We start from the raw sequence: 14,623 nt of genomic DNA on the forward strand, positions 1-14,623 counted from the left end.
TGGGCGTAGACCACACTGACTCTGGCTGCCGCACTGTGTGCCCTGTGTACTTGGTGTTTTGTTGGCTGGGGAACAAGGGAAGTACTAATCAGCGGGCCCTCTACCACTATCAGGGAGCGCCGCAACAGGGACATGCGCATCTCAAAATAAAACTGTAAAGTTACTACGGCACCTTTGAAGGTGTATTTTAGTTGTAAATCCATACATCTTTGCCAACAATGTTTTGAGCTACGAATTGGAAGAAAGCAAAAGAAATAACACAAATGTGAAATTCACATAGGGTGGATACCGGAGAGCAATTACAATTATTAGCTTTATCCTATCTCCTTTTACTTGTATTTCAAGTTTGTCTATCCACAAGGATTTCTTTCAAATTGCAGTCTTCACTGGCAAAGCATCATTCCTTTTCTCATCTGAAAGAAACATGTACCAGACCTTAAAAGAGTCTTTGGAAACATGATGTCGGTTTTTATTCCATCCCACCCTGAACATAAACATCCAAGTTTCAGTAATAACGGAGCCTCTACATTGTAAAGATGGTGCAGCATTATCGAAGCAACCATACTCACCTCATCCTGTAGTGGAAATCTGACAGCAGTTATACATATACACGTGTTTTTTCAAAACATTCTTTTGGTTATAGTTTCAAATTCAGTTGAAGTATTTAATGTCTAGCTATTTCTTTCTCCTATCAAACAGGGTATATCATAATGCCTCAGATAGTAACCGCTTTGCTTTCCCTTGGATGGCACGGATGCACATCGAATCAATTAGAGCAATTCAAAACTTTCATGATAACAAGAATTTATCATGCTTTAATAAATGTATTGTAATTTCTATGCAGCCAATGAAGTGTGTTTAGAGCCGCTGATGCAAATGACTTCCTTGGCCACCTCAGTTCTAATCATTCTGCAGCATGTTGGACCATTTGTAGCCGGTGCAAGACTGACTTAGTGGTCCCTGCATAGAGGCTATTACAGTGGTCTAGCCTCAATGTAATAAGGGCTACAGCTACGGTTTGCCTTGCTGAAAAGGGTATCAGGTCAAAGAATCTCTTTAAAGTTTTTATAATGTGGAAACATGTTCCAGCAAGAGCCAGCGATTGCTGTTTAAATGACAGAGTGGTATCAAATTTAATTCCCAAATTTCTAACCACGTTTTTTGTGTTTGGAGGAGGGGTGGTATTGGTTGGCCATCAACATTTGGATGAATAAAAGTGTTCTTGGCCTAGGGGTAGAATTTTTGTTTTTTCAGAATTACACTTAAGTTGGTTTGCATTCATCCAACTGAAAGTTGCAGTAAGGCATTTGCAGAGATTTTCTTCTGCCTGTGTTGTGTTATTCTCCAGTACCAGGATAAGCTTTGTATCATCCGCATATGAGATGGTATCAATATTGAAGGACGATATCAGCCTAATCAATGGAGCCATGTAGGCATTAAAGAGTCAGGCTACAACTCGATCCCTGCGGTACCCCTGAGAGGAGGGCCTACTCTTGTGACTTACATTGACCAAGTGTAATCACTTGCTTTCGATCCTGCAGGAAATTTTGTATTCATGCCAGGACGATGTCCGTGAGGTCAAAGGAAGCAAGGCGGTCTGAAAGGATGGCATGTGAGACCGTGTTGAAGGCCGCCGACAGGTCTAATATTACCGATACAGCTCTTTTGCCCTGGTCCATAGCGGCTTTGATGGTTTCAGCAGTTTGCAGTAGCACAGATTCTGTAGAGTGCTGGGTTCTAAAACTAGATTTATTGGAGGGAAGCAAATTTGATTGCTCCAAATATGTTGTGACTTGCTTATTTACAAACTTTTCTTTCAGCTTACACAGACTTAGACAGGGTAGTAGGGTCCGGAATTTGTTTCTTTTGAAGAGGATTAACAGCTGCAAGTTTCCAATCTGCTGGAATCTTAGCAGTGGAAAGAGAGGAATTTATTATGTTGTTTATATTAGGGTTCCCAATATCAATAAGAATGTTTAATAATAATGGGGGGCCAGGATCAAAATGGGAACCCGATTTCATAGACAGAATTGCCTGGCGTGATTCTTCAAGGGAAATTGGTTTCAAAATATGCATACCAGTTTTGTCAAGATCTGCAGACAAATCATTATTGGAGGAAAGTATAGGCGGGGGGGAAGTCTTTTTGTAGTATGCAAACTTTCTCTTCAAAGAAATCTGCAATATCATTACAGGGACTCTCAGTCTATATGCCAAGGGGTGGGGCTGTTTGAGGGCGGGCGACTTCCTGTAGTGTTCTGCATACTGTCCATGTATCTGGTTATCTCTTTTCAATATTCTGCAATTTTAGGAGCCTTCCAAATAACACAGTAAAATGTATCTGGTTGTCAACAGTTCCACACTCATTTTGCATCACTTGCACTACCAACAGTGCTTAATTTGTGCCAGTGCTTTCCGGTGCTTAGCACCGGCACTTAATAGACAGGGCCGGGTCTACGCATCTCGCACATGCGTCACAAACACATTGATGGTTTTTTAAATTTACCGTAACTAAGTACTCTGTACTCTGTGAGTGCAGCCTCAGCGTGTTCAATGAAGGTCACAGTGACTGGTTGCGGCTGTCTGTGAGATGACTAACACTTCTCTTAATTAGCTGACCTGACCTGAGGCTGCCTGCAGTGCCATCTAAGATAATAAATGATGTTGTGACCATGGTGGCCCCAGCCCTTATTTTACTTCACAGTTTACACAGTGAGTAGGGCTGTGTGTGCAGTTGACTGTGCGTGCACGTTGCAGTGTTGCCACTTACCGATGGGCGGCACACACAGGCGGCAGTACTGCATACTGACAGATACACACACACTGATTTATTGGGGTGCCAGGGGCGGGGGTACTGGGGTAGGGACTGTACGCGCAGCGCTCACAGATTTTTTTTCACATGATCATGCCACGCCCCAGCATAACCACTGCAGGTCTGCTCACTGCTCACTGCTAACTAGGACATCATCCGTTGTTCAAGTTATCTGCGGGCCTGTGCTGTCCGACCCCCGACACACGACGACGTTGAGCCTGAGGACAGGGCAGCCCTTTGCGCAGGCAGGCATCGATGTGTAGTACTGTCTGGTTCTGGTAGCAAACAGCAGCAGCAGAGCGCCAGGCTGCCTATTCGTAAAAAATCAGTTCTTCACAGAACCCACCACGAGTAACGGTAAGAAGTTAAATAAACAGTGAGTTAGTAAACTACTGAGCTAAGCTAAGCCAACTAACTAGCCATTCCAATACAGTGCAAAACATACGCTGTATTTTGTTTGGGGTAGCGTGAGGGTCTGGTTACCGGTGTGGTGGCAGGCAGCTCCATACGATACGATACTGATTATTAATAGGATGCAAATGCAATGCATGCATTGCAATGCATCCATGTTTCATTCAGATTCGCGGAAGGCCCACCGGCCATAGCGGTATAGTCGTGCCGGTGCCGCAGTACTGTACTGGCCTGCGCAAGCTGCAACTTTAAGTACAACTAGGCCCTGTCACTCTAGCCTACCCGCCCAGCCACTCGCTGACTTGTCCAAACATGGCGCGCAGACATGCACGCATTAGGTTCCCGCAGCCGTGGGCTGATCCCGATGGTTTCACTTTCTCGGGTGTGGTGGCGTTGTCGCAAGTTAACAAACGGCCCTGCTCTCTGAGTAACCCCAGCCCAGGCAACACTCCTAGAGGGCAGGGATACATCAATGCTGACTGAGGCCGCAGAGTGTGCACTGTAGTAGGCGATACCAGGGTAGGGGGCAAACTAAAGGCATCACTGAGGCCGCAGTGTGTGCAACACTTGTTGGGGTGGAGAGGAGAGCGGGGCAGAGGGAGGGACACAATGTAGAGAAACAATTGCTGCTTCATCAGGCAATCAACTTCATGTTGCATTTGAGTCAGGTGCTGTGTACTGATACAGGTGGGGGCAGTGATGACCACTGCTCTACGCATTGTTTTGCTGTAATGCTGTTGGAATGTTGATAAAAGCTTTGTTGTTCAAAGGAGTAGAGGTATGGGGTATTGGGCATGCAGAAAGGAGTGTTACCTTATGAGCGTGTTGTGCTTTTTATGTCTTGAACTTTGACAGTTAATGTTGATGGAGCGAGTTTCAGAATTAATTTTATTCTGGCTCGCAAAGTTAATCCCTTGTAACATGAACTAACTTATTAATGTGTTATTACATGTTTGTTGTACTAAAATAATCTAGATTAAAAGTTCATCATTGCATTACACGTGGGTTTATTGATAAATGTGCTCTTGTTGCATTTGCAAGTATGTTTTATAATTTTTTATAATTCACAACTAATATTGTTTTGTTCGTTCTATTGTCTTTGTCTTTGTCAACACTAATGCGACTGATTTATTGATGGCATGTGCTTGATTTATATGTGCTATTGTCTATGTTACGTTGTTGTCCATGTTGTGTTTGTATTTCTTTTTATCGTTTCAGATTTATAAAGAAACCTGCTGCTCATTATGAAGAATGGTAAAGTATAAATGTGCTGCTTTTTGTGTGCTTCTGCTAGGTGATTTTACTAATGGGATAATGTTAGAAATATAAGTTAGGTAAAAGAATGACTTTCTTTTCTTGTATTAATTATTCTTTTGTGTTTGTTTAAATACTAGTCCGAGAGAAAGGCTTGAGGCCTAGTTTTGAAAAATGATGGTTAGCCTGACTGAAAGCAGAGCCAAGCACAGCCATGATGAAGTTTTTCCACGAAAACTATTCTCTGAAATAAACTGAAGTCTAAACAAAGGCAATTCTGTGCGAACTGTGCTCTGAATGACTTTAATCAAGGCCAAGGAAGTGACAAGGGATGGTTTGGCCGAGCTATGGAGGAAGCAGTGAAAGAATTTTGGATACTGTAACAAACCTTCGGAAGCCGGTGTCGCTTCATGTCAATGGACAATGACGTGGGTCGTTTTCAATATTTGGAAGCGGTGGCCTCATGGTGGTCTGACAGACAACAACCAATCAGGGTGCTAGAAATTATTAAAATATATCATTTAGCTAGATTAGTGAGTTAAAAAGTGTATAAAAACTTAGCCCATTGAGGGGAGCGGGGCTGACTGTTCCTGAGGGCGAAGTGCTGTCCGATTTCCTTTTGACACGTAAGAACTTTAAATGCATTATTAAATGTCTTTTCTTTTTCAGGTCAATTCACCTACTTTAAGGATTTCAGATCATTTGTAAATGTGGCATTGTAGAGAAAACAGCCTTGCTTTACCTTGGTCAAGCACAAGAAGTTAGGATGATTTGTTCTTTACAGAAAAGGAGCTTAAACTATTGCACCTAATATGTTTATTTTTGTAAGTACTTCCCTTTGAGGTTTAATCTTTCTGAAATGAGCATCAGGACTTGTGTATTTATCCAAGAAGAGTCCAAAATTCTCCACAAAATGTCTACCCAACTGGCACACTTTTTACTGGATAATCAGTAAGCACTACCTCACTGGGTGAATGTCTTGTACAGCTTTTACATTACACCTTCATAAAGGACTATGCAGTAATGTCTCTAGTGACCTTGTGCATGTGTACTTTGTCAATGTAATTTCTCTTTGAGCGTCGATAAAACTACCAACAAAGAGTTTAATCTCCGCCGAACAAGAGTAGTCCCTCTTAATTATATGAAATAAGAGCTTCTTCGTTTTGTGGAAATGTCCTCATATTCCTCTGCACCATAAATGTGTCTTCAAAATCAGTGGAGTCTCTTTGGGGCAGCTGAGTGGTCCATCAGCATGAAAAATGTTGGGAACACTTTTATTTTCAAAGGGATATGGGGCTGTACTCCCCCCTCTCTGAGCATATTATTGCCCCAGGGACTCCAGGGCCTACCTTTAAAATACATGGGTCCACTGGTGCCCAATCGGGGCACCTGCAAACAATATGTTGGGTGCCATAGGTGATCAGGCTTTGCTCCAGGCCAGTAGGAGCAGCTATTTATGCTTCTCCATCTGGGCTGGAGCAATATCTTGTTCTGTTTCCCTACCCACATTAGTGCAGGCATGGAAACAGAATACAAGTTGGCTCCCAGCTGGGGATAGTATTTTTAAAGCTCCTGTCCACAGGGAGCAGACTTTGTGTTTGCTCCCGTTTGGTTGGAGATTTGAAAGCACTCTGACCAGATAGGAGCAAACACAAGTTTCCCTGCCCACGCCATTGAAGGCTGGGAAACCACTGTGGCTTGGAGGTGTGCTCCCCAGGACGCAGCTTGTGAGCAGGCCCCCAGGGATTCGTCCCTGGGGCAGTTAAATGCTCAGGGAAGGGGGCCACATGGCCTCTCCTGGGGGATTTAAAGGCTCAGGTGGGGGGTTGCTTGACCCTTCGCCTTAATAAAGATGTTGAGCCTAGAGGGATGGGATCCCAAAGGGCACTGTTCACACCTTATCTGCACCTTCTTGCACCTGTTTCTTCTGAACTTGTCTTAATTACGCATTTTCAAAGTCAATAGGTGTAGCCTACAACTAAAAAATACTAATTGGACCTATCAGCTTAGCCAATGTATTTTAAATTAGAAAGTCCTACGCTTTTTTTTACCTGAATCAATTTGAAATTTCACTGCATCTGTCTTTTAAACCATATAAATGAAGCAACTATAATGTTTGCCTTGTAATTTACTTTGTGCTCATGTCTCCCCTTTTCGCTACTTTTTCAATTTATTGAAGGAGATCTAATTTGCGAGTTTTAGTTTCCTCAACTCAAGGCTAATTGTAATGTACCGTTGTAAATATTACGTTTTTATTGATATGCAACTTGTGATTCATATGTACTTTATTTAAATTTAAAATAATATCGGTAATTGTCTGACTCATAAAAGGTCTAATTGAAAGAAAAAGTTAAGCTCCTGTCTTCAATTCGATGCTTCATTACCATTATGAAACATTCAATTTCATTGGCAGCCTTTTCTGCAATTTCCCAAAACTTGGCCCCACCTTATGTATTGTAGATATAGTCAATTGATTGTAAGGGGTACATATAGTTTGAGTATTATATGGTAACACCCTGCCTTGTTTTATTTCGACAAGGTTTGAAATGTATGATATGTGTAACTAGCCCCTTCTCCTCCCACATCACTTTACAAGAGAAGTTCTGTCAGTCATTAGTCATTGTTTTTTATGAATATATAAGCTTCATTGCCCAGCAGTTGCAGGGCCCTTTTACGACCACACTCCACTTCAAGTACTCAAGACTGAGGAAGTTCTCAACATGCTGTACACTGAATAGCATTGTACTGTAGAATTAAAATAGGGCTCTTGTCAAGGTCCCAAAGTGCTCTTTGGAAGGATGATTAGGTAGACCCAATCTTGGTCTCTGTTGGTGCTCTGAGTACTGGTGGCTTTAACAATCATTGTTTACTGGAAGGGTTCCACGGTTACATAGTTGGACATGGCACGGTCCCTCCATGGGGCTATTGTTGCCAGTCCACCCGGGTGCAGTAGGAGCCTGTCTCCGGTGGAACAATTAAACCACCAGCAATGTATAAAGTCAACCACTTTGAAGGCACTATGAAAATAGGAGGAAATCTTTTAATGGAGTCCAGCGAGGAGCTAAAGAATGTAAAGCTTTGTAGGCACTATTAAAACAGCAGGGAACCTCTTTATAATTTATTTGCGGTAGATTTGAATATGGCTATCACCATCATATTGGGATTGCCTGAGCAACTGATCCAAGTGTGGTTGGGTTCACCAAGCTATAATTTCTTATGAAATAGTCCTTAGAAGAAATAACCGCACACAAATGAAATTGTCTATGTAAGAAGCACAGCAGTGGCTAACCTCACCCAACGGATTGTGAGACAGGCCCAGGGCGGCATTTGACAAACTTACCTGTGAGGCTGAACAGCAAGAGTACTTGGCCACTTCCATGCACTCACAGGCCCAAACAGGTGAAATGTAATTGAAATATATACTGACCTTGTAACGGTTCAATAGTTGGAACCATAAATGATGGATGTTGCTAAGCAACATGAAAATGCAAGTCACAGAATTTGATCACAAAATAAGGTAGACTGAGATTCGCTGTAAACACTCTGAAAGGATTATCTCACCCAGCATTGTGAAAGCTCTCCTGTTAGTGTACTGCCATTTCATTTTCAGTGGATGCATGATTCCCTGGTGCCTTTCCACTGCAATGCAGGTCATAGTCAGGATTTCGGTGACGATCGCTGTTGACTGCACGAATGGAACCATTTTACAAGCAAAGGCACCTGCAGAGAGAAAATATATATTACACCAAGAATACACATGCAACAGGATGTTCCCAACTTTTAGATACTGGCCATGACATTTCTGCAAAAGGTAGTACTTTTTATGACTTCAAGGATAGTGGGCTACAGGCAAGGTAATTTGATAATAATTAAAAAAATTATACAGCACTTTTCAAATGCAAAATGTTCTCTTAGCCGTCCAAAAATTGGCGCTAATTTAACCATGTCAATGGCACTTATCATGTCGCTATTGAGAAGAATACATGCTACATGAGCCTCAACGTGATTGAAATCTTTTAGTTACAGGTTAACACGTTTGGTCAGGAATTCAACCGCTTTTTATTCCTTGATCAGCCAACACCATGCTGATCATAAATAAAGCATGTTTTTATCACGTTAAACTAAACTTATCTCATGATTATGATGGTTTATGTTTCAATAAAATACAAAAAACAAAGGGAGTGAGATATTTTTAAATTTTTGTACCAGTTGCTTAAATAGGTTTGTCTGTACACATTTAGAGTTTCATTAATTCTAATAAATAGTCTTCCTGTATGTAAAACTAGCAGCCCGTCCCGACGTTGTCCGGGTATGAATTGCTGCCGGCCAGTAGTATATTGTTTTGTAGGATTTCGTTTTGATAGCATTTCTTATCTGTCACAGGCCTGTGAAACGCTCCGATTCACAGAGCACTGCTGATGCACTTATGAGTGCACGTTCAGTAGTGTGTGAACTCGAGTTTTCCTACTTTATTTTTCCTTGCAATATTATACAGCGCGAACTCAACAACATGGCATGAGCACAATTTACATTACAGAAGAACGCATTTATTTGTGGTAGGCACGGGGAGACAAGGCGAATTGCCTGGAATCACAGGATGTTGAGCTGATGTCGAGATTCGAACGTAGCTCCCCAGCTCTAAAGTTCGCAGTTCTAGAACTTTTGGCGGGAAATTCGTTGTAAATGCATGAATGGCAAAACCATGTTTTTTTAATGTTTGGATAAGGTAAGTATGGGTATAGGGGTATATGTTTTGGGGTACTGAGGTCTATGTTTTGGGGTGTTTGGGTATTTTAAGGGTTCAGATATAGTTATGGGTTATGGGGTACAGGGGTAGTTTTAGGGTTCAGGGCTAGGTTTGGGTTTGGGGTATAGGGGTATTTTTAGGGTTCAGAGTTAGTTGGGGTTTTGGGGTACAGGGGTATTTTAAGGGTTCAGGGCTAGGTTTGGGTTTTGGAGTACAGGGGTATTTTTAGGGTTCAGGGCTAGGTTTGGGTTTTGGGGTACAGGGGTATTTTAGGGTTCAGGGGTAGGTTTGGGTTTTGGGGTAAACGGTTATTTTTAGGGTTTAGGGCTATGTTTGGGTTTTGGGGTACAGGGGTATTTTTAGGATTCAGGGGTAGGTTTGAGTTTTGGGGTACAGGGGTATTTTTAGGGTTCAGGGCTAGGTTTGGGTTTTGGGGTATACGGGTATTCTTAGGGTTCAGGTGTAGGTTTGGATTTTGGGGTATAAGGGTATTTTAAGGGTTCAGGGCTATGTTTGGGTTTTGGGGTACAGGGGTATTTTAGGGTTCAGGGCTAGGTTTGGGTTTTGGGGTACAGGGGTATTTTAGGGTTCAGGGGTAGATTTGGGTTTTGGGGTACAGGGTTATTTGTAGGGTTCAGGGCTATGTTTGGGTTTTGGGGTACAGGGGTATTTTTAGCGTTAAGGGGTAGGTTTAGGTTTTGGGGTACAGTGGTATTTTAAGGGTTCAGGGCTAGGTTTGGGTTTTGGGGGCACATGGGTATTTTTAGGGTTCAGGGCTAGGTTGGGGTTTTGGGGTACAGGGGTATTTTAAGGGTTCAGGGCTAGGTTTGGGTTTTGGAGTACAGGGGTATTTTTAGGGTTCAGGGCTAGGTTTGGGTTTTGGGGTACAGGGGTATTTTAGGGTTCAGGGGTAGGTTTGGGTTTTGGGGTAAAGGGTTATTTTTAGGGTTTAGGGCTATGTTTGGGTTTTGGGGTACAGGGGTATTTTTAGGGTTCAGGGGTAGGTTTGGGTTTTGGGGTACAGGGGTATTTTTAGGGTTCAGGGCTAGGTTTGGGTTTTGGGGTATACGGGTATTCTTAGGGTTCAGGTGTAGGTTTGGGTTTTGGGGTTTAAGGGTATTTTAAGGGTTCAGGGCTATGTTTGGGTTTTGGGGTAAAGGGGTATTTTAGGGTTCAGGGCTAGGTTTGGGTTTTGGGGTACAGGGGTATTTTAGCATTCAGGGGTAGGTTTGGGTTTTGGGGTACAGGGTTATTTTTAGGGTTCAGGGCTATGTTTGGATTTTGGGGTACAGGGGTATTTTTAGGGTTCAGGGGTAGGTTTAGGTTTTGGGGTACAGGGGTATTTTAAGGGTTCAGGGCTAGGTTTGGGTTTTGGGGGTACATGGGTATTTTTAGAGTTCAGGGCTAGGTTTGGGTTTTGGGGTACAGGGGTATTTTAGCATTCAGGGGTAGGTTTGGGTTTTGGGGTACAGGGTTATTTTTAGACTTGTGTTAGTGTTTAAGGGTGTTGGGGTATTTTAAGGAGTAAGGTTGGGTTATGATTATGGAGTGCAGGGGTATTTAAAGGGAGCAGAGTGGGATTAGCACACAATATGAGACATGGCATGAAGGGCGGAATGTACCACACGCCCCAGTGTTTGTCATGCCCCCAGCACACGTCCACAGCACAACGCAGACACGCCCAAAAGGGACTACTTTGCTGGCACGGTTCTTTTACCTTTTAAATGTATATGGTGGGCGTCTGCGTAGCCTATGTCCTTCTGCTGCAACTGCCCTTTCCAACGCTGTATTGGGTGTTTTGATTGGTGCTGTGGTTCCTGAGATTACCCGCCTCAAAGGTTTGGGCTCTCTCTTTATTATATTAGTATGGGTAACATTCGGAAAGAATATAAAAGAAAAAATAGAAGTACAATCAAGGAAAGCTTTAATATGGAAAAATTTATATTGTGTGAATTTTCCAAGTAGGACTTCGAGCCAAGCAGCAGGAAATTACTGTTTGTTTGTTTGAGACCAGGTTAATCAAACATAGCAACAAACCATGGACAGAAGGCGGGATGGTCAACCTGGGAAAAGTGTCCTTGCATAATACACTGCTTACATTTTAAGAGGTTGGAGAGAAATATGGGATTGCCTCTTGACACTTTCTAACATACAACCACTGACATGCACTGAAACACACATGGGAAAAGGACCTGACTGAAACACAATACTCGAAGACGCTGAGGTTGGTTCTGACTCACGGGTACCCCAGAAAGGTGGTTGCCCTGCTATATGGTGCATTCTTAACACAATACATGTTTAAATACTTAGCTTTTATGGGCAAAAAGCATTGGCAAAAAGCTGACAGACAGTGGATGTCCTCCATGGAGCATGTCAAAAAGGGATTGAGAAACCCTCAACTCAGGTAAACTCAATTCAATTACCTGCACCAGACATACCTCACTCCCAAGTGAAGTAGCTACATGTTCCTAAGTATACCAGAAACTTGGCCTAGATGTAGACACAGAAAAGCTGATTTCTATCACAAGGTAGAGTTATGCCGGGGATAAAACTATTCTAGGTTTGGGCGGTGGAGGAGACGAGTGAGATGACCAGTATGACTGAACTCATTTCTTGCTTACTGGGGCAATACACTGAACAAAAAAGAATAAATACTGTATTAAGTTCATAGACCTAGCATGCATCCTGATTGAAAGGGCCAACACAGGTATGTCATAATTATGTAAAAAAGAAAATAAAGAAAGGCTTGAAAAAAAATCTGGTTAATTAAACATGCCAGGAGGAAGACATCATGATTTCAGCACCAGCACAAATTGGAGAAGTCGGACATTCACCACCACATTTGCATGGCCATTCCCATCCTTGTAGAACTGTACTGCTTTCAATACAAAAAACATATTATCCTTTGGCATAAAAATCTAAATGGAGGGAAAACACTTAGATGGAATGAATGGGCAGGCCAAAGCTGTGCCCAGGGCATATCAGCAGTCCCAAAGACAAAACCCCAGCATATGAAAAAAAATATATATATGATACTTGCTTGGCTTGTGACAAGCAAAATGATCCATCATTGTAAAATAAACAAGTAAACAAGAAAGTGACGGAGTGGAGATAAGTCTAACTATGAATGGGAGAGGATGTGGTGTAATAGCCAGAGCTGCCGACTTAGAAGCTGGGGAACCAGGTTTGAGTCTCGGTGTCAGCTCAACATGTGACTCTGGGAAAATAAATAATCTCCCCATGCCTGCCAGAATTGAATGGGTCCTTTTGTAATGTAACTGGTGCCATGTAAAGTGCTCCAACACCTTTGGGTCTAGTTCACACTATATAAAACTGAAAATAAATAAATAACTGCTGAATTTCTATGGTTCTGAGTGTATTCAATCTGAACCTAACTATAACATACTAGCTTACCTGTCGTGCACTGCTGCGATCTCAGAAGAAAGGAAATTTAAGGAAACTTGTTATGATAACATTCAATTTACATTGTGTCATTTTTATTGAAACTTATCCATTTTAATATGGAAAACATTTTAAAGTGTTGTTTTAATTCTGTTTATTTATTCGAGTGCTTGTGGATACACGGTATTTTTTGTTTTTCCATCTGGTGTGTACACAAATAAATCAGAAGCTTTTCCGACGCGTGAGCCGGCCACATACAGTTGTCAATGTGAGAAGCACGGATTCTCCAAATCTAGTCCACACATTTGCAGTGATTGACCTTGTGCTTGTTGATGGGTATTATAACACTCCTAATGCAGCGAGACATGATAGTAATTATAGTTATGGTGATGTTGGATAATCTTGAAAAGGAAGGGGAGGTCACTTATATTTCCTCAATAAACATTCTATCTGCACTTATAGCAATCCATTTCTGGGGGCACCCACGAGCAACATAGACAGTTTTCTCCCTGACCATACACCAGTCCATGTCCGCCTTCCAAACTGCAAGCATAGGCGGTGCTGCTGCCCTCCACAGTCGTGCAATGTTTCTTTTGGCTACCATTTGACCCAAAGGTGCCCATAATTTGCCCTTGCTGTTAAGGTGTGTGGGTTCCCACACGTTCAAGCGACACCTCTTGGCTTCAGGCCTAATCACAATTGCCAAAAGGCACACATTACTCAGAATTATGCAATCATTTGCAAACATATACATTACAGTAGGTGGAAATACCTATGGTGCTACGCTCCGAACAGTTCACACCCATAAAACCACACTATTCCCCATATATATCAAACACAATATAATAGGGTGTAGTTATAAAAATGCATGCCTACTGACTTTGGCAAGTGGTCATTTGCTTTTTTTAAAACATAAAAATGATATAACAATAATAAAGTAATTCAGCACCATTATAAACCCTAAGACTACTACCAGGTTACCTTTTTGATTATTGGACCAAGTTCCCTCTGGTTTTCAGGTGGGCAACCGCTGTGTCAAGGCAGCCACCCTACAATTCAACTGGGTGGTACAGTTCTCATACCCTACTGGGTACTGTAGGGTCAGGTTTTAAACAAGATGTCCCCAGAGCCTTGTCTTGCACCTTACCCTTCAGGGAACATTAGGCAGGAATTCACCCTTGCTCTGCAACTGCAATGCTTTTCCTTTCCTTATTTCGTTTTTGTACCAGTTTCCTGACCCTACTTTGGCCCTCTGAATCTAGGTGTTGTGCGAGAAGCCGGCAGAGTACCCACTGCTCCCCCCCTCAAGAGGCCGGCTAGGGAGCTACCATCTCCCTTTGTTCTTGCTCGTATGTACTGAAGACTGGACCAACTGATCAGATGAACCTGCCCTCTCCAACAAAGGGCACTGAGGGACTGGGAAATCATTCCTCCCTGCTACTGGGCCTCTGATCTACCCTGGGAGCCTCCAAGTTTTCCTCCTTGGTCCCCAGGGAGATCGGGGACCACGGACATACTGTAAATTGCCATGCGTAGCGGCGGGCCCACAAATGCGCGACTGGCAAAATAATCTTGTGCTTACCTTGGGGAGCTTGTCTCAGTCTGGGAGATCATTAGCAATTCAAAGGGTGATGCTACTTGCAACCCAGATGAACTCGCCCACTTGGGGAAGTACTGTATTTAATTTTTTGTTTTTTCAGGCTTCGGGGGCCAATTTTGACAAGTGAAGTTGAGTTTTTTTATCATGGTAGCATGCTTTAGCCACAACTAGGGGATCTTTTCAGGCTACTCAACTTCTAAAAATTACAAATCTACCAGGAGCTTGCATTTCTACACTTTACCTGCATACTCAGGTCCTGTAATCTGTCTGGCACCTGGTACTCCTCCCAGTCTGTGGTAACTTCCGGTAGCCTCCAACAAGTCTCAAGCAGTAATACATTTCCTGCCTGAATTCTTCGGGTCCCAGATCCTCCACTGATTGGTCAACGATTTACGGGGCA

At 42.6% G+C, this 14,623-nt stretch overlaps 1 protein-coding gene across 1 annotated transcript in view; it reads right to left on the reverse strand.

The window, feature by feature from the left end:
• Positions 1-14,623, reverse strand: part of QRFPR (pyroglutamylated RFamide peptide receptor) — a 563,204-nt gene that overhangs the window by 344,107 nt on the left and 204,474 nt on the right. Inside the window, exon 2 of the mRNA XM_086963288.1 lies at positions 8,036-8,194. Within this exon, the coding sequence (XP_086819414.1) occupies positions 8,036-8,194 (159 nt within the window). The remainder of the gene's footprint in view (positions 1-8,035; positions 8,195-14,623) is intronic.

Source organism: Lissotriton vulgaris, chromosome 3_1 (assembly GCF_964263255.1).
Source record: "Lissotriton vulgaris chromosome 3_1, aLisVul1.2, whole genome shotgun sequence".
Classification (NCBI taxonomy): domain Eukaryota; kingdom Metazoa; phylum Chordata; class Amphibia; order Caudata; family Salamandridae; genus Lissotriton; species Lissotriton vulgaris.